This window comes from Oncorhynchus gorbuscha, linkage group LG16, assembly GCF_021184085.1.
Source record: "Oncorhynchus gorbuscha isolate QuinsamMale2020 ecotype Even-year linkage group LG16, OgorEven_v1.0, whole genome shotgun sequence".
Lineage (NCBI taxonomy): Eukaryota > Metazoa > Chordata > Actinopteri > Salmoniformes > Salmonidae > Oncorhynchus > Oncorhynchus gorbuscha.
Genome location: NC_060188.1, coordinates 17,107,367 through 17,125,976, shown reverse-complemented (window position 1 = coordinate 17,125,976; position 18,610 = coordinate 17,107,367). Strand labels below are relative to the sequence as shown.

At 45.0% G+C, this 18,610-nt stretch overlaps 1 protein-coding gene across 1 annotated transcript in view; it reads left to right on the top strand.

Moving 5' to 3' along the window:
• Nucleotides 1–18,610, top strand: part of LOC123998656 (netrin-1-like) — a 50,885-nt gene that overhangs the window by 20,952 nt on the left and 11,323 nt on the right. The window contains exon 3 of the mRNA XM_046303732.1: nt 14,297–14,485. Coding sequence (XP_046159688.1) covers nt 14,297–14,485 — 189 coding nt within the window. The remainder of the gene's footprint in view (nt 1–14,296; nt 14,486–18,610) is intronic.

Genomic DNA, 18,610 nt, shown 5'->3' with positions numbered 1-18,610 from the left:
CAAATGCTTCATGTTTTGGGGGATTTTGTTTTGTTGAGCTTATAATTCAAGACAGACATGAACGTAGAGCCAAAGAGGCTTTACTCTGCCTTTTAAGACAATAGAGAAAATATTCTATGGCTATGTTGTGGATGGCGGTTTGGAGAGGTGGCCCTCAACAGTTGGAAGGAAATGGTAGCTTTGGTTTAGGATTCCTTTTCTCTTGACTCTGATGTCAGAGGACCATGAGGGGTCATTTCACACTGCTTCAGTGTGTCAGAGGACATACAGGTCCAGTCTCTGTTTATCTGGGTGGGCACTGTCCTCTCTTCAGGACCTGAAACAGTCAATGTGTTACTAATACGTGATAACTGCTGACAAGTGTTGCATTATACATATCACAGGTCATATTATGAATGCTTGAGGTGCTGTATCACAAGTCAAGAGGACATTGTAGAGACAGTATAATTGAGAGATCTCACAGTGAAAACGGAGACAGGTGGGTCTGGCAACTAAACGGAACAGCCGCACACGTTGCTAATCTGTGACCTCATTGTCTCTATGGGGTAACTATGCTGAGGTACATTAGTGATGCTGGGGGGTGGCTTAAATAAATACAGGCTTAAATATGCAAGGGTTCTCAATGGTCAACAGAGGAGAGGGAAGCACACAGGTAGAGCTGGGAGCCTGTCTACTATATATCCATCCTGTGTTGGCATATAAACTGTCCCCCAGAATAACATCTGCAGTCTTGTAATTCCAAAGTAGAGAACAGGGGGATGTGGAGGATGGAGAGGGGTTACATAGTGTGTTACACCGTGTGTGATGGAATGAATGTGTATTAGTTTGTTTATCTGTGTGTGTTGTTTGGATGTATCTGTTGACGTAGGCATTGGAAGCTGATGTGTGTGTGTGTTTGCGTGTTTAACCTACATGGGTTTAACCTCCGCCACCCTCTGCCCGTCTGGGCTGCTACGGCAGTGGCGACAGGACCACCTAGCTTGAGTGTGAGCGCATGGAGCCCCTACGCGGCGCTGGAGCTGGAGAGTCTGGGAATGATTAATGGCCCAGTGAAATGACACGCTCCGCGCTCTACCGCTCAGTTACAGACCCCCCACCAGCTCCCCCACTGTGCTGCCACCCAACACAGCCAGTACTGGGATGTTACCACCCCCTGCCCACACACACACACACACACACACACACACACACACACACACACACACACACACACACGCACGCACGCACGCACACACACACACACACACACACACACACACACACACACACACACACACACACACACACACACACACACACACACACACACACACACACACACACACACACTTCCCTGTGCAATGGCATGGCTGGTTATCGCAATTACCCTATTACCTCAGCATTGTGAAACTCTCAGTAGAAGCCGTGCCTACGGGCCTTGGGTGATGCCATCCTCCTTGTTGTTATGTGGATAGAAACTCCCAGTAGAAGCCGTGCTAACGGCTCTTGGGTGATGCCATCCTCCTTGTTGTTATGTGGATAGAAACTCCCAGTAGAAGCCGTGCTAACAGCTCTTGGGTGATGCCATCCTCCTTGTTGTTATGTGGATACAGGACCTTTTAAACTAAAAGACAAAAACAACAAATGGAAACTAGCTCTATTATGGCTGAACGAAGGCTTGACTCATTAGAATCTGAGACAGTCAGCAGCAGGATTTTCATTTTCACCATGTCGTTTGCGTCAGAGCTAAGGAGTTTTACAGCAACTGTTTGCTTTTACACCAACAAACTGGACCAACAAGTCGAAGTAAAAATGTTTGACTGATTGAAGATTTTGACTGATCCATACTGTTGAATGATAGTGTTGTATCAACACTCAATTAATTTCAGCTGGACTCTTCTCGTCCTCCTCATTAAAAACCACTTCTCAGAACGACTTCAGTGACTCTTCTCATCCTCCACATTAAAAACCACTTCTCAGAACGACTTCAGCAACGCTTCTCGTCCTCCACATTAAAAACCACTTCTCAGAACGACTTCAGTGACTCTTCTCATCCTCCACATTAAAAACCACATCTCAGAACGACTTCAGTGACTGTTCACGTCCTCCTCATTAAAAAACACTTCTCAGAACGACTTCAGTGACTCTTCTCATCCTCCACATTAAAAACCACTTCACTCCAGAACGACTTCAGTGACTGTTCACGTCCTCCTCATTAAAAAACACTTCTCAGAATGACTTTCTCCAGAACATTGTAAAACAAACAAACAGCAGACCCAATCACCGCCGTGATAAGGAAATGGAGTTGTTCCCACTTTTATTTATTTGTCCAAATAACTTCTGCTTGGGCCTCTCCAAGGGTCTTCAGTACTTTTAAATTGATTTCAGTCACCCCCTACACAACATGTCTTTCTCCCATACCCCAGTGACCAATTCCTTTCTCTGAATAAGGAACCACTTAGTGGATTTAGGGGGAAATCCAGGGGGATAAATAACAGTAGGATATAATCAGGAGGGCTTGAGGACAATGGCTACCAGACCCCCCTCCTTCCCCACAGAACTGTAAATATCCCAGGGTTCCATCTGCTGCAAGAAGTAAAAACCTGGGGATTCATCAATCGCATTCCTCCTCCTCCTCCTGCTGCTGTGCTGTGTGGAGCAGATCTCTGTTCTGTTGGCTCCTGGAGCATGGAACCCTGCACAGGCAGAGGATTACGCAGCCTTTCATAAGTCTTCCAGTCCTGGAGAAGATGGATGAAAACCAGGGAGGCTGTCATATACTCTGGGCAGAGAACCAGCACTTGCCTAGAGTCATGGTCACTCCACACACCCCAAACCCTCAGGCATTACTTCCTCCCACTCTTGCTGGTCCAAACCCACAAGCAGAGATAACATCCTCCCTGCCATGCTGATGTCTTGGGCGATGAACACTGAGTGTACACGTGTGCGTGTATGTGTGTGCATATAATGTGTGTGCATGGGGTTGGTGAGATGATGGGGATCATTGGCCCTCTTTTCACAACCCTTTTCTTTATGCAATATGGTTTATTTTCCAAGATTCTGAGCTTCGTTTCTTCAGGATTGTGAGTTTGAGATATGGTATCTGGTTTCCTCACAGACGGGTGGGAAATGGAATGAGCTAAGAGGCCCAATAACAAACAGAGACCAAAGCCCAAGTTAGATTACGCTGTGATGTAACAATGGCAGAGTCTGGGCTCTGTAACACAATGTTTTGAACTTCAAGAGTGACATTTCCTCAACACGTATCAAACCCAAAATGGTGGACTTGACCCATCCCATCAACAGATGGAGATGATTCAAAGGAGACACCATTTCAATGAGCTTATAGGTCACAGCAACTTCCAGGCCACAACCTCAATGTCCATGTTCAAATCACAATGAAAACAGTAAATAAAACAGTGGCCAGTAGCTTCAGAAGGTTTTCCACTCCGTATCTCAGGGAATTGCATAAATTACAGTAAACCCTTAAAGTTAACATGCCGTATACACACTGCATTCCATTTTAAATTACCCCCCAAAAGATCATTAACAAGCCCTGGTTGACTTTCAAGCTTATTTTACTGTTTCATTCTAGGTTTGGCTTCTCACCGAAGAGTAGTTTCTTTAATGACTCTAAGTTTGTCTTGTTCTCCAATCACTCACAACTGACAGACAAATCAACATAACAAGCCTGTAGCATATAGTGTTACAGTGAAAGACATATTGGAACTGTCTGATCTGAATGAGTCATTGTGAAAAGCCAGACAGTTCTGTGATATCTTATCTGGAGACAAGTTGATAATTCTGACCTAAGTGAAAGTGACAGAAATGACAGACATCAATGTGATGTAAATCTATGTGAAATGTATTGGATTAAACTGGATCTGACAGTGATTGGAACCAAACGGTTCAAACGTACAGGTTAGATTGGTGTATTTTCTATCTGGCTCAGGACGTAGTTACTGTAGGTTCATTGGGTTCCCTAAGATAACAAAACGCTGGCGTGCAGAAAGAGGAACCCTGCCTTTTCCTCTCCAGCCCAATTCCATCTCCTGAAAGCCACCTAGCAACCAGAACAAACTTTGGGACTTTGGTGAAATTAGTATGAAATAACACAACTCACATTGACTTCTCAGTGTTTCCACGAAAACAATCATTAACAATTATTCATTTAACATTACATTACATTTAAGTCATTTAGCAGACGCTCTTATCCAGAGCGACTTACAAATTATTCCATAGCATTTTATTTTTTCTCGCCAGAATGGAACTGCTCAGTCCCTTTTCCCAAGGAAATCTGGGAAAAGGGCTCAAACATTTCCTCCTCATTTACCTCACATTATGAGCTTTCCACCTGTTTTGATTAATAGAGAAAGCCAACAAGCCACGAAAAGGAAAGCCTCCAACACCACTGGGATAAGGACCTTTAATGATCCTCGGATTATTGAGAAATAAAATGGCTGGCCTGACACATTCGAAAACATAAAACATATTTGAGAGAGATTTTAACATCGGGAGTTTGCGTGGTTATAAATGAGCCCATGGAGAAAAGGGGAGAAAAGCCCAATAAACATGTCAGGGTTGCGATGGATCATCGTTTATGTTTTACAGCACAGCGGATTTCTGCTCGCTCTCTCTCCACCATGGGGGATAGACAAATAAATCAGAAATTCAGTTGTTGATAAGATGATTGCACCACCTATATTTTATCTAACCGGGCAAGTCAGCGAAGAACAAATTCTCATTTACAATGACGGCCTACCCAGGCCAAACCCTAACCCGGACGATGCTGGTGCACTGCCCTATGGGACTCCCAATCACAGCCAGTTGCCATACAGCCTGGAAGCGAACACCTCTAGCACTGAGATGCAGTGTCTTAGACCACTGTGCCATCACTGAGATATATTTCATTCTGGCGTATTTCCTCACCGGTGCTGTGCAGTACATACGCTAAAGCGGAAATGCTCCCCAGATGACCCGTCCAACCGACACCCCCCCCCATATACTCTTGTTTATTTTCTCTCCCACCGCCCAGCAGCTCATGACACCACAGGATGCTGTGCCACTAGCACATCAGCCTGATACTTTCATTGGAAATGTTATAGTCCAATGTTTTCCCACATTGACCGCCCAGGCAGCAGCGGTGTTCACATAAGTCACAATTACCCTTAGTGCGGTTGCTAACATCTAATGCGCACGCTAAGTCTTAGCAACCTTTATCACCTCCCCGGAGGTGATGAGGACTCCTGACTGTGGGGACCTGGAGTGTTTAATTAGAGCGTGACTCAAGAGACCAGAGGCCACGAGAACAGGTCTGTGGATTGGGAGAGTAGCAGTTTGATTGGGCTCTGTTTGATAGCGAGATCATTTCCACTGAGGTGTTCTCCTGCCTGCTCTCGTCCTGTTCCCAGCCCTGTGCAGGCAGGATAAATGGACTGAGATATGTTGCTCATTATACGTATATTATTATTCACAAGATATAGTGTATTATCATTGGCATCACAACTAGTTGTTGAGGGGAGGGCGCCGAGCTCTCTGGCTATTACTGATTGCACAATTATATCATTTTGCTGTTCCATAGTGTCAGGTCTTTTTTCTTGTAGTTAAGGGTTGTGATACAGAGCAGTCTCTGTGGGTTCATGTACAGGTGATGTGTGGTTCCACTTGAGCTATTCTAAAAGAACAAGGCGGCATACTATACAGTAGCCATGCCTTTTTAACACATGCAAAGAAATACTTGGGAAAGATGGCTAACACAAACATTGTCATTGAGATCAACAATGTTTTTTGAGAGGCTTCTAATGAACTCTCAGACAACATGGATCCAACTCCAACATGGTTATGACATTTTGTGTGCAGTAGACTGGCATCGTTTAGGCCAATTAACAACTGGTTTTGACAGTGGCACCAGTCACCAACCATCACACTGGATACATTAGCATTCGCTAATGTTACATTATATTAGCTAATGTTATGCTCAGAACAGGAGAACCACGGTTTAATTCTGCCTTCGTTCTTAGAGCACGGCTTGGCCTGACATTGGGTGGCTGTTTTTGTTGAGACGCCACGTGCCAGGTCGCCAGGCAACCACTCTGTTTTACGAGGAGTTACTCACACAAAAGCAGGGGAGGCCTGATTGCTCAGCTAATTGATCTCCGCCAGAGATCACAGAGCTGCGCTCGTAAAAAGAGAGCGCTCCCTATGACATCACTGCGTAGCGAGGCGGAGGGGAGATGCCTTCCCAGACTGCCTCTGTGTGAGAGAGAGCCCACAGGGAGAGAGGGGTAGGGTGTCCCACTGAGATGGGGAGCAGGGAGAGAACACACACACTGCTATTAAACCTGCGTTAGTAGTGGGAAATGGGAGCCCATTAGGGAGGCTTTGTTGTTACTAAACACGGCCACAGGGGTTGGTGGTGTAAAGGAGATCCTATTAGTCCTCAGGCACACAGTGCTGCTCAACATACTTCACTTCTGACATTTTGCTGCCAGGCCAAAGGGCCTTTATAAATGATTTTTGTTGTAACATAGAAATTGGGGCCACTTGAGCTAGGACACATAGGACACGTGTTTCTCAGAGTTTCAGTAAAACACGATGTACAGTCATTTAGAGTGCAAGTTCTCATTATGGTACCCTATCATAGTCAGGGTCTGTCACGGTGTTATAAAACATTTGTGTTGTACTATACCTCAAAGTATAGGCAGTCTGATTCAAGTTTGATTGTAGCTTTTCATGACCGTGTAGTGGCTACTGAAGTTTACGTTTACCTTCAGTAGCAGGTCTTTAACAATCTTCCTGTTGTATTCTCTTGGCAAGAGTGATAGCTTATAGCTGGAAGGTTATCCTTGGGAGTTTTCCCTATAAGCTTACACTCTGACTTGGTTTAAGGCAAGTAGTTACTGATAAAATCAGCATTTACCTTTCTGAAGACTAAAAAGATCTAAGCGTATTGACCCCTGCATTGTCTTTTGGCATAAGAGGATGCTTGGGTCCTTGGGTTGAATGGAAACGCAGCAGAATCAAAACCACCAAATCCAATACATTAGCATGGTTTATCTCTTCCATCTTCCATCTCAGGGCACAAAGTGCACTCTTGTGTGGTTTGGCAGGTCTTCAAAGGTTAAAGGTGAACTGAGTGATTGATCATCATGTCTCACTCATTGTTGTCATGGTAACCAAGCACAAGCCATAGCCCCCCAGGGATTAAACATGTTGCCACTAATTGGCCATCCTAATGACTTTAGTTTGATAACATCTCTGTAGTAAAATCAGGCCACCTGGGCTCATCTGCTTCCATCATCTCTACCCTTTAAGCCAACCATGTCAAAGTGTGAAAAATTGACTGTGTTGGTCAATATGCAGTATTTCCAGGAACTGACCATTAACTGTCACTGTGGCAGACCCTCTTGTTCAGTTCTTCCATGTTCTTCATGGATGAGCAATATTTCCATCAATGCCTGTGTGCATTCCTTCTAAAAGAGAGAGCTACTGAATGCCGAGTGTCAGTGGTGTGAGGGGCCACTAAGGGGGACGATGCAGATGTTGGACCTTCCAGCGTAGAGAGGTCAGAGTTTCCATTCAGTTCCTATAGCCGAGGAAGGAACTGAGACAGGTGCTGCTTCCACTGCAGATGAACCCCAGCCCCAGGGTTGTTCATCACTGCATCCTGTTTAAACCTCCTCCCTCACCGCCTCCAATGTGTGTCTCAATAAAAAACAAATCACACATGCTAAAAGTCCTCGTGTTGAAACAGTTGTCTGTCTCAACCGGTCAGCTCTGCTCAGACGGAGTCTTTATACGCTCTTTATCTGCACTCTCGCTTGTTTATTTATTTGTTAGCATTACGCCGAGGTGACGGGTTGCTATGGAAGAACATCAGGGCCGTTGGCTGAATCAGTCCTCCCAATATGAGACGTTTCACCCCAGCTTTTCACCCCAGCTCAAGTCATCAAAAGCATTCCGGAAACTCGTAAAATGATTCATCATCTGGATAGCTCGTTCCAAAAGGCCTTTGTTGTTTTTTCTCCCTCTTCAAAATAGCAGCTGCTCCAGCAATGTGCAATCGAAATATTTATTGTAGGAAAATGTTGAGTATGTCCGGGGCATGAAGCTAAGAGCATAAGGGTGACTGATCTAACGGGAGTGCCCCACAGAAGACGTTCAGGGGCGTTTGTATCATTAAAGTCATGCAGTATGTATCAACAGACCAAATGCACAGTTTGATCTTAATTCTGTTACAAATCCCCTGGCCCAAAGAAATGGAGGCATATTACCAATAATGTTTCGAGGCATGTCTGCTGATTTTTGGCACCAAAATGTATAATATATGCGTTTCTCTATTAAATCAGATATTTGTGACAATGATGTATTAGAACTTCATAAGAGTAATGTAGGAGTGAGCCGGTTGTGATGGAAACATATTGTATCATCCACTTAAAGCTACTGCTATAATTCTTAATGAGCCAAACAGTGACTTCCATGTCCCTCACATTGATGCCGATATACTGTAATACTATAGGTTCTCATCCTTAATAAAAACATAATCATTGATTCATTATGCTTTCATAAGTCAGGCATGCTTTTAGTCACTTGTCATTATTATTGATTTAGTTAAATAGTTACTTGACTTAACTATGACTTCATATATTACAGTTCCATTGCGATTTGGATATTTATGGGGGAATGAGTGGGAACACTTTGATTTCATAAGTGCTTTATGAATGTTAATGAATACTTGTGACTCATTTTCTGAAGCTTCACCCACACACCAGGCAGGTGTTATGCAAGTATTATGCAGGCATCATGTAGGCTCTGTAACAAGCACTTTGAATGAAATAACTCAAACTAAAACTGTTTATTGTTGTAACTTCACATGATGCCAGGATTTGTTTTACCAGCACATTGGAACACATGCTGTTTAACAAACTGCATAGCTCATAGAAGGTCCCATAAACATGTGAAAAGTATACACCTATTCTAATTGGGAAATCACTAGGTTCCTGAGGGCATGGCCAAACAAGACTTCAATAAACAAGACTTCAATCTCTGAGTCTGTAGTCTCTCACAATTAGACCTGATGCACAGCCACCGCACCGGGAGGTTTACAGTAACCAATGTGGTAGACTCTCACAGTGAGACCTGATGCACAGCCCCTGCACCGGGAGGTTTACAGTAACCAATGTGGTAGACTCTCACAGTGAGACCTGATGCACAGCCCCTGCACCAGGAGGTTTACAGTAACCAATGTGGTAGACTCTCACAGTGAGACCTGATGCACAGCCCCTGCACCAGGAGGTTTACAGTAACCAATGTGGTAGACTCTCACAGTGAGACCTGATGCACAGCCCCTGCACCAGGAGGTTTACAGTAACCAATGTGGTAGACTCTCACAGTGAGACCTGATGCACAGCCCCTGCACCGGGAGGTTTACAGTAACCAATGTGGTAGACTCTCACAGTGAGACCTGATGCACAGCCCCTGCACCAGGAGGTTTACAGTAACCAATGTGGTAGACTCTCACAGTGAGACCTGATGCACAGCCCCTGCACCAGGAGGTTAACAGTAAGCAATGTGGTAGACTCTCACAGTGAGACCTGATGCACAGCCCCTGCACCGGGAGGTTTACAGTAACCAATGTGGTAGACTCTCACAGTGAGACCTGATGCACAGCCCCTGCACCAGGAGGTTTACAGTAACCAATGTGGTAGACTCTCACAGTGAGACCTGATGCACAGCCCCTGCACCAGGAGGTTTACAGTAACCAATGTGGTAGACTCTCACAGTGAGACCTGATGCACAGCCCCTGCACCAGGAGGTTAACAGTAAGCAATGTGGTAGACTCTCACAGTGAGACCTGATGCACAGCCCCTGCACCGGGAGGTTTACAGTAACCAATGTGGTAGACTCTCACAGTGAGACCTGATGCACAGCCCCTGCACCAGGAGGTTTACAGTAACCAATGTGGTAGACTCTCACAGTGAGACCTGATGCACAGCCCCTGCACCAGGAGGTTAACAGTAAGCAATGTGGTAGACTCTCACAGTGAGACCTGATGCACAGCCCCTGCACCGGGAGGTTTACAGTAACCAATGTGGTAGACTCTCACAGTGAGACCTGATGCACAGCCCCTGCACCGGGAGGTTTACAGTAACCAATGTGGTAGACTCTCACAGTGAGACCTGATGCACAGCCCCTGCACCGGGAGGTTTACAGTAACCAATGTGGTAGACTCTCACAGTGAGACCTGATGCACAGCCCCTGCACCTGGAGGTTTACAGTAACCAATGTGGTAGACTCTCACAGTGAGACCTGATGCACAGCCCCTGCACCAGGAGGTTTACAGTAAGCAATGTGGTATAGGAGAAAACAAACCCAGCGCTCAGAAATATCAACCTATTAAAATCAAGTGTTGTCATGGAAATACTGCATTCCTGGATAAAAGAAACACCTATGTGAGAATGCTGTTCATTGACTACAGCTTAGCGTTCAACACCATAGTGCCCACAAAGCTCATCACTAAGCTAAGGACCCAGGGACTAAACACCTCCCTCTGCAACTGGATCCTGGACTTCCTGACAGGCCGGTAAGGATAGGCAACAACTTGTCTGCCGCACTTATCCTCAACCCTGGGCCCCCTCAGGGGTGTGTACTTAGTCCCCTCCTTTACTCCCTGTTCACCCAAGACTGCATGGCCAAACAGGACATCACTGGGGCCAAGTTTCTTGCCATCCAGGACCTGTATAATTAGCGGTGTCAGAGGAAAGCCCATAAAATTGTCAGAAACTCCAATCACCCAAGTCATAGACTGTTTTCTCTGCTACCACACGGCAAGCGGTACCGGAGTGCCAAGTCTAGGACCAAAAGGCTCCTTAATAGCTTCTACCTCCAAGCCATAATTGCGAAACAATTAATCAAATGGCCACCGGACTATTTACAATGACCCCCTTCCCCCTCTCCATTCGTTTTTACACTGCTGCTACTCGCTGTTTATTATCTAAGCATAGTTACTTCACCCTTACCTACATGTACAAATGACCTCAACTAACCTGTACCCCCGCACACTGACTCGGTACCAGCGCCCCCTGTTATTGTTATTTTATTGTGTTTATATGTATTATTTTTTACTTTAGATTATTTGTTAAATATTTTCTTAACTCTTTCTTGAACTGCACTGTTGGTTAAGGGCTTGTAAGTAAGCATTTCATGGTAAGGTCTACACTTGTTGTTTTCGGAACATGTGACTAATAAAGTTTGATTTGATTTAGATACCTCGGAGAGAATGTGACAAGTATATTAATCTCCTAAGGGCACTGATGTTGTGTTTTTCTCAGATCACTGACAGGGTGAGGATGAGAGGCTTGTTTGGCTTGGCACACAGCATCCTCTCATAATATGGGCCACTATCATTATGGGCCTTCACTTACTGAGGGACTAATTGATCCCAGATAAACAATAATTCACTGGAATTCCTTTCCTCTTCATCCTTGAACAAGCGCAGCATTCCTCTCAATACAAATCACACAACTCCTCTGTCTGCGGCCTAGGAACACAGGCAGCCGTGTACACAGAGTATTTGGTTAACATCAGACAGCTGGTGACAGGTAGGTTATGTGTGTCTGTGGTAGGGAGGTGCTGAGTCCCTGCAACAATCCAGAACCTGCTGTCAATACTGGGCATGTATGGCCTTGAGATTCTCACACAGAACACAGAATATTAATCCACCTACAGCGAGCTGTGGGATGATTCATCATGTCAGCATCTCACACCTACCATGTCCTTCACTATGCAGTATTACAACACTTGAAAATAAATAGATTGAAATGGTGTACTTCTAAGTATGTTCGACAGTGCTTCAAATAACAACAAAAAGGCCCTACGTGTAGGCTACACTGCCAGGTAGGTAGCCACTGTTACGATCTCTATTATCGATGTGAAACTACAGAAATCACATTTCCTCCCATAATTGGACAAAATCTAAGCTCTTATTGAACACATATTGAAAACTAGGGAGATTTTGTTTGTTTCTTTGTTGTTGTTTTGTTGTCAGGCTTCCCAGTTGTAAACACAACAGTGTGTGTGATAGATGCTGTGAGGGATATTTTGGGCCAGCTGGTCTAAATATAGCTTATCAGTACTTGAGGCCTTGGCACTGAGGGACAATTAGAGGAGTGATTGGAGAGCCGGCCAGGGAAGTGTGTATGAGATAGCACAGCGCTCATTAGGAGAGGCTGGGGAAAGCCAAGGAGATAACGCTTATTAATCACATGATGCAGACATTCTCTCACAAACACATAGACACCACACACAGTGGGTCACACACAGGCTGAAGCAGTATTGTATACACACAGACCGCACAAAGACGTGCTGCTTGTCAAAGTAATAGGAGATTTGGCCTATATTGCATGCAGAATGCATGTGCCCAGATACTTACCTGGTATTTCTTATCTCTCAACTTTCATCTGGCTCACTGTGAAGATTAAAGTTACAGTACCAGCATACAGGTAACTGACAAAATAAAGGAAACACCTGAGTAAATGAGGGATACAAAGTATATTGAAAGCAGGTGCTTCCACACAGGTGTGGTTCCTGAGTCTCTTAACGTCCCATGCTCATGTATAAAAATGCCCACTTACCTATTATTTTGGTTACCATAGCTAGAAGAAGAGTTATCAGTGACTTTAAAATAGGGGTCTAAAAGGAGCATAGGGGGTTTAAAGTGTGTGTGTGTGTGTGTGTGTGTGTGTGTGTGTGTGTGTGTGTGTGTGTGTGTGTGTGTGTGTGTGTGTGTGTGTGTGTGTGTGTGTGTGTGTGTGTGTGTGTGTGTGTGTGTGTGTGTGTCTCAGTCACCAGATCTCAACCCAATTGAACACTTATGGGCGGATCTGGAGTGGCGCCTGAGATGCGTTTTCCACCACCGTCAACAAAACACCAAAGGATGGAATTTCTGGTGGAAGAATAATGTGGCATCCCTCCAATAGAGTTCCAGACACTTGTAGAATATCTATCTGTTCTCAATGCCCTTGACACTTTATGTTGGTGTTTCCTTTATTTGGGCATTTATCTGTAGGATGTTTTCCTCTGATAAGAAAACTAAGAGCATTCCATTCCATTACCCATTCACACGTCCACCCAAAGTGTAGATAACATCTGGGATAAGAAGGCGGTAAAGAGCAAGGGAGGGAGGGGGGGGGGGCACGCTTCAAAGCTCCGGGGGTCTGGTGTGCCCTGAGTGTGCTGATCGGCCCTGGGGTTTGAGGTGTGATAAGCCCATGACATCTGCCAAACACCTTGGTTTGTGTGTGACTGTGTGTGTTTAAACCCCAATTTAGAGGAAGCATCTCTGAATCCCACCCACCTGGCAACCCTGGTCCCCAATGGCAGGTGTGAGTTGGTTGGTACGTGATTGGGAGTGCTGATGAACATGTAGCATATGTGCCCTTATCACTCAGATCTTGTGGCTATAACCGTAAGGCAGGGTGCACTGATGGAGAGATTATCCAGGCTTCTCCTCCTCCAGCTCTATCACAGCAGTACGTGCCTGGATGAGACTAAAACAGAAAAGCTCAAATGCAAGCCCAAAAAATGGTTCTTTCACAGTGCTTTGGAAGAGAATATCACTAGAGCAGAGGTGGAAAGTCCACCCTGGCTCTAACACACAGAGAGAACTGATGAATGAATCACCCAATTTAATTGGGAAGTTATCCCTCATAATGTTATGACAATAAAACAACTAAGAGAGTTAGTGAAGGCTGCGAGATCTGTGGGAAAGGAAAACTCTCTCCTGACGTCACTAGGGGTCAGAGGTCAAATCTATAAGCAGGTGGAGGGGAAAGGACAGCGTGGAGTCGGACTACACCATTTACTCTTAGAAACTGGATCGCTCATGGCCTGGCCAATCCATCTGTTTTCATAACTCATTGTCTCCAAATGACATGTCTGACCAGAGGACTTTGACCCACTGATGTCATTAAAGTAACAGTAACTTTCTCAGGGTCTCCATACACTACAGTTCACTAGCTGTTATTTGGTTCCCCTCCACTAAACTTTTGGAAATTGGAAAGTAGCGTGGTCAACACCCTACTGTGATATACTGTACATGTGAATGAAATTGCTGAGTTCATCAGTTTTCAGTTCCAGCTTATGAAGCACTGGACTAGCTGAACCACAAGGTTGAATGGTGGGAGTTTTTTTGTGTTGAGTGTTGAGGTTCAGGAGGCCGAAGTTTTCATTAAGTGTACTCAACACCTGTGTAAAAAGCATGCGAACCGACTGACCTCTGTGTTATTCACCCCCTCGCCTTATTGCCATCTTTCTGCAGCCTGCCACTGTAACCTGCACGCCCGGCGCTGTCGTTTCAACATGGAGCTGTACAAGCTGTCTGGGCGGAGGAGCGGCGGAGTCTGTCTCAACTGCCGCCACAACACCGCCGGACGCCACTGCCACTACTGTAAGGAGGGCTTCTTCCGGGACATGTCCAAGGCCATCTCCCACAGGAGGGCTTGCAAAGGTACAGTTCCTGGGCTGGGTGTCTGCTGGGTGGGCTACTCAAAATGGCTGCATGACACCCAAACCTCACACTAGTTGATATTCTGCTTCGGTTTGGGACTTTCTTGACGTATGTTGTTGGAAAACAAGTTGAATTGTTCTGCCATGATATCTAGAAATTCAACAAATTATCAGCAGGAAACAAGTCTTCCAACTATCTTTTGATAACTTTATTGCGTAGCACCTTCCACTACTTCACTACTATTTATTATTTTGTGAGACAGGTGAAAGATAGTTGTAAAGACAAAAGGTCCCACCTTGCCAGTGCGAGTGTTGCTGACCTGTGTGATTCTGGTATTTGGAGTCTAGTGGGAATTCCATGACAACACAAGCAAAACAAACTGAGTGATGTGTGAGCTGATCCGCTGTACAGTTGAGTGGAAACAGATCTCGCTATCATCCCTCATCCACACACACACACACACACACACACACACACACACACACACACACACACACACACACACACACACACACACACACACACACACACACACACACACACACACACACACACACACACACACACACACACACACACACACACACACACACACACACACACACTCACAGGTGTGAGCACATAAGTCAGGTTTGAGTCCATGCTGTTCAGGATTAGTGTGTGAGGAGAGAAAAGCTTCACTCCCTCTGTCTCCCTGCACCGTGGGGAGAGAAGCCAGGCTCTGAGGCACTGAGCAAACAAGCACCTGTCACTCACACACACTTACACGCACACGCACGCACGCACGCACGCACGCACGCACGCACACACACACACACACACACACACACACACACACACACACACACACACACACACACACACACACACACACACACACACACACACACACACACACACACACACACACACACATATGTGCACGCACACACAGACACACATGCAATCACACAAACAACAGCACAAGATGAGGCAGGTTTGAGTGAGTGGATTAATAAAAAAAAAGCATATTTTGCGCATTTACCTCAAATGCTTTAACTTCTACCTCTGTTTCTTGTCCAAGTCATAAGTTATCTCTCTCAAATAGAGGTTACAGGTTACAGTAATAACAGCATTTCTGTGGACAGAGCCTTTGAAACAATGTAGTTGAAGTACCTTTATCACTAAAGCAGGGGAGGATCCCAACACTCGGTCCCTAGTGACCACATTTTATTAGACTTTATTTGCTTAACTTGGAGAGCTATAATGAATCGCCCTACATTTCTGTGAATTGTAACGGGGGAGGTGGAGAACAAAAAGACGAGTGGCTAACAATAGAAGTGAGGTCTGCCATGGAATTCAGGAGTGCAGGAGTTGATTCAAACAGTCTCTTTGAACCAGCCAACCATTTCACCTCAGCATCAGATCCACCAACATCCCACATTACCCTGAACTGGATGACTAGTCTTTCCAAAGAGATATAATACAACAATATCCTACACTCTTAGAAAAAAATAGTTATTCGGCTGTCCCGATAGGAGAACGCTTTTTGGTTACAGGTAGAACCCTCTGCAGAAAGGGTTCTACCTGGAACCGAAAGGGTTCTACCTGGAACCAAAAATAATTATTCAAAGGTTTCTCCTATGGTGACAGCCGAAAAATAGTTTCATGTTCTTGATACAGTAGCACCTTTCTTTCTAAGAGTGTAATATCCTCCTTGTATGAAAGACAGAATATTGTTTCAAGGCGTTTGTTTTCCAGTCCGATTACAGCATCTCAATGTGCTGTATTACACTGGGACCCAGCTTGCGCTTCAGTGACAAGTGAGTGACTCTGTGCAGACCCGCATATTGTGGTCTCCAACCACAGCCGTGGCTGCATTCCTATTGGCTCAGAGCGGGTTCTCAGAGTACCTATTCTCCAGTGCCCTTCAGCCTGGTACACCACTGGCTAATTAGTCACAGGAACTGCAACATATTACATTTCCTACTGCAGACCACAAGGGACCTCCACTCTTAACTCATACTGACTGTTCCAAGTCTCACGGAGTGAAAGTATCAACACAGTCCACCATCATATATAAAAGTCAGCCACTTACTCAGACTGTTTTGGGGTCGTTTCACAGTGGTGGCAGTCAGAGTTCACACCGAATTGGAGTTCAGGGCAAATGCAGTTCATGTTGTGCTGTTGTTCTTAACACATTTCATGGATCTTTTGCACTTCTTGAAAGTGACTAATGGTTGGGAGCATCATTGTTTCACTGCACGCTGCCAGTCCAAACATTTTTACGTCTATATTTGGGATGCAGTCAGGGGCGGGCAGAGGAGGAAGCTATGGGTAGGTTAGTGTTACAGAGGTTCTCTCCTTCCCTAATGAGCTAACCACATACAGCAACCTGTCTTAGGCTTTCTAGAGGGCTGTAACAGTAACCTGAAGGCTTCCAGCTCTGTCCCAACATTTACTCTGTTCCATACTCTGGGATCAAACCCAAACAGCCTGATTGCTGCGCTCTCCTCAGGTGACAAACTCAGCGCTTTGTGACATCAGTTAGGGCCCATGGTATTTATTGTTCAACTCAGCCAACCATCTCGCTCTGCTGTTTTTGGACAGGAAACACAATGCTGTGCCAACACAGCCAGGAGGAAGTCTGCTTTCGTTCTCCAACCTGAACCCCCAATATGGAGGATCACCACTCTCTGAAAGGTGGCGGTTACAGAATAGACCCCTCCGCCTTATAAACCGAAACACCGGCGTCTGCAGTGGCAGTGTGGAACGCCTCATGTTTTATTTCCCCGATTAACGACTTCATCCCTCATCAAGCGCAGTGTAAACACGGGTCTCGGAGCGCAGCGCAGCCCCCGGCGGCCCCCGGCAGCCCCCGGCGGCCCCCAGCTCTAACGGTTTGTTTTATTCCCAGTCCTGTCGTCCGCTCCGCCATATAAGCTTTTCACCAGGCCCAGGGAGCCCACAGCAGTGGAGCAGCCACACGGTCCACTGAATTACACTCCCCCTCAACCTCTCAGCAACTCTTTACCTCCACACCGCAGGGAAATTAATTAATGTTTCATGTGAGTTCCCAGTGTAGCACTCAGAACATTAAGAGCACAATGCAGTGGTTTGAGCTCAGAGGAAGAGGACTAGATGGTGGCGGATGGATTGAGTTGTGATGTGTGGTTGGTGGCATCTCTAGAAGTAATATAAAGTCATACAAAAACAAGAGTTATTTTAATGTGGCTTTCAAGTACAATCCCTTATAACACCTTAAGAAAGAGACACACATCTTTAGAGTACACATGGATGTTACGCACATGCCATCGGGAGGGACAAGAGTGACCTCATGTTTTATTTTACATTTACATTTAAAGGTCATTTGTAAAGGCTATAGAAGATAATGCCCATTAAATCAACAGAAAGCAAGATCAAGCCTACAGTTTCAGTCTATATACTGTACAGTTTAGAAACCTGTTTCTAAATTAATGGGACTATTTACTGTATTCCTGACGTAAGAACCACAATAACATTCTGGCTGGTAAAGATGGGGGACTTTATTAGAAACATGACTTTTCATTCATACCCTTCTTGTTTTTTTTGTTTTTTTTGGACAGGATTATTTTTTGCTGATTTTATTATACCTCAATAAAATGAGTCAAACAAACTTGGCAAAATGTACTTATACTGCAAATTGAGTAGAAAGAGGACAGAAAAGTTTTTTATTTTTTATTTAACAAGTGACTTCTAATATTGATGAAACCCGTTGAATCCCAGCTAATAACACCCAACTCCAGCCTCTGTTGGACCACTTAAAGCTATTTTCAAATGACTCTTCAGCTACATAAAACACATACAACTCTAATGGAGAGAGCTGGGCTTCCACTTCAAACACAGGCTTTATGGTAAACGTTTGGCAGTGCACATGCACAAAACCCAAATTCTCACATTTAATGTGCGATCCTCCTGACTAACAACTTAAACAGACGGCTTTGATGTGTGTTCCACTCTCCCATTAATGGGGAACATTATTCAGGATATATTTGCGAGGAGCTCTTTGCCAAAAAGCTTTAGATTGTAAACTCAATCTGAGAGGCGCACAGGCTCTGCTCTGCCCGCCGTGGATCACAACCCTCCACAGAGAAAACACAAAGACTG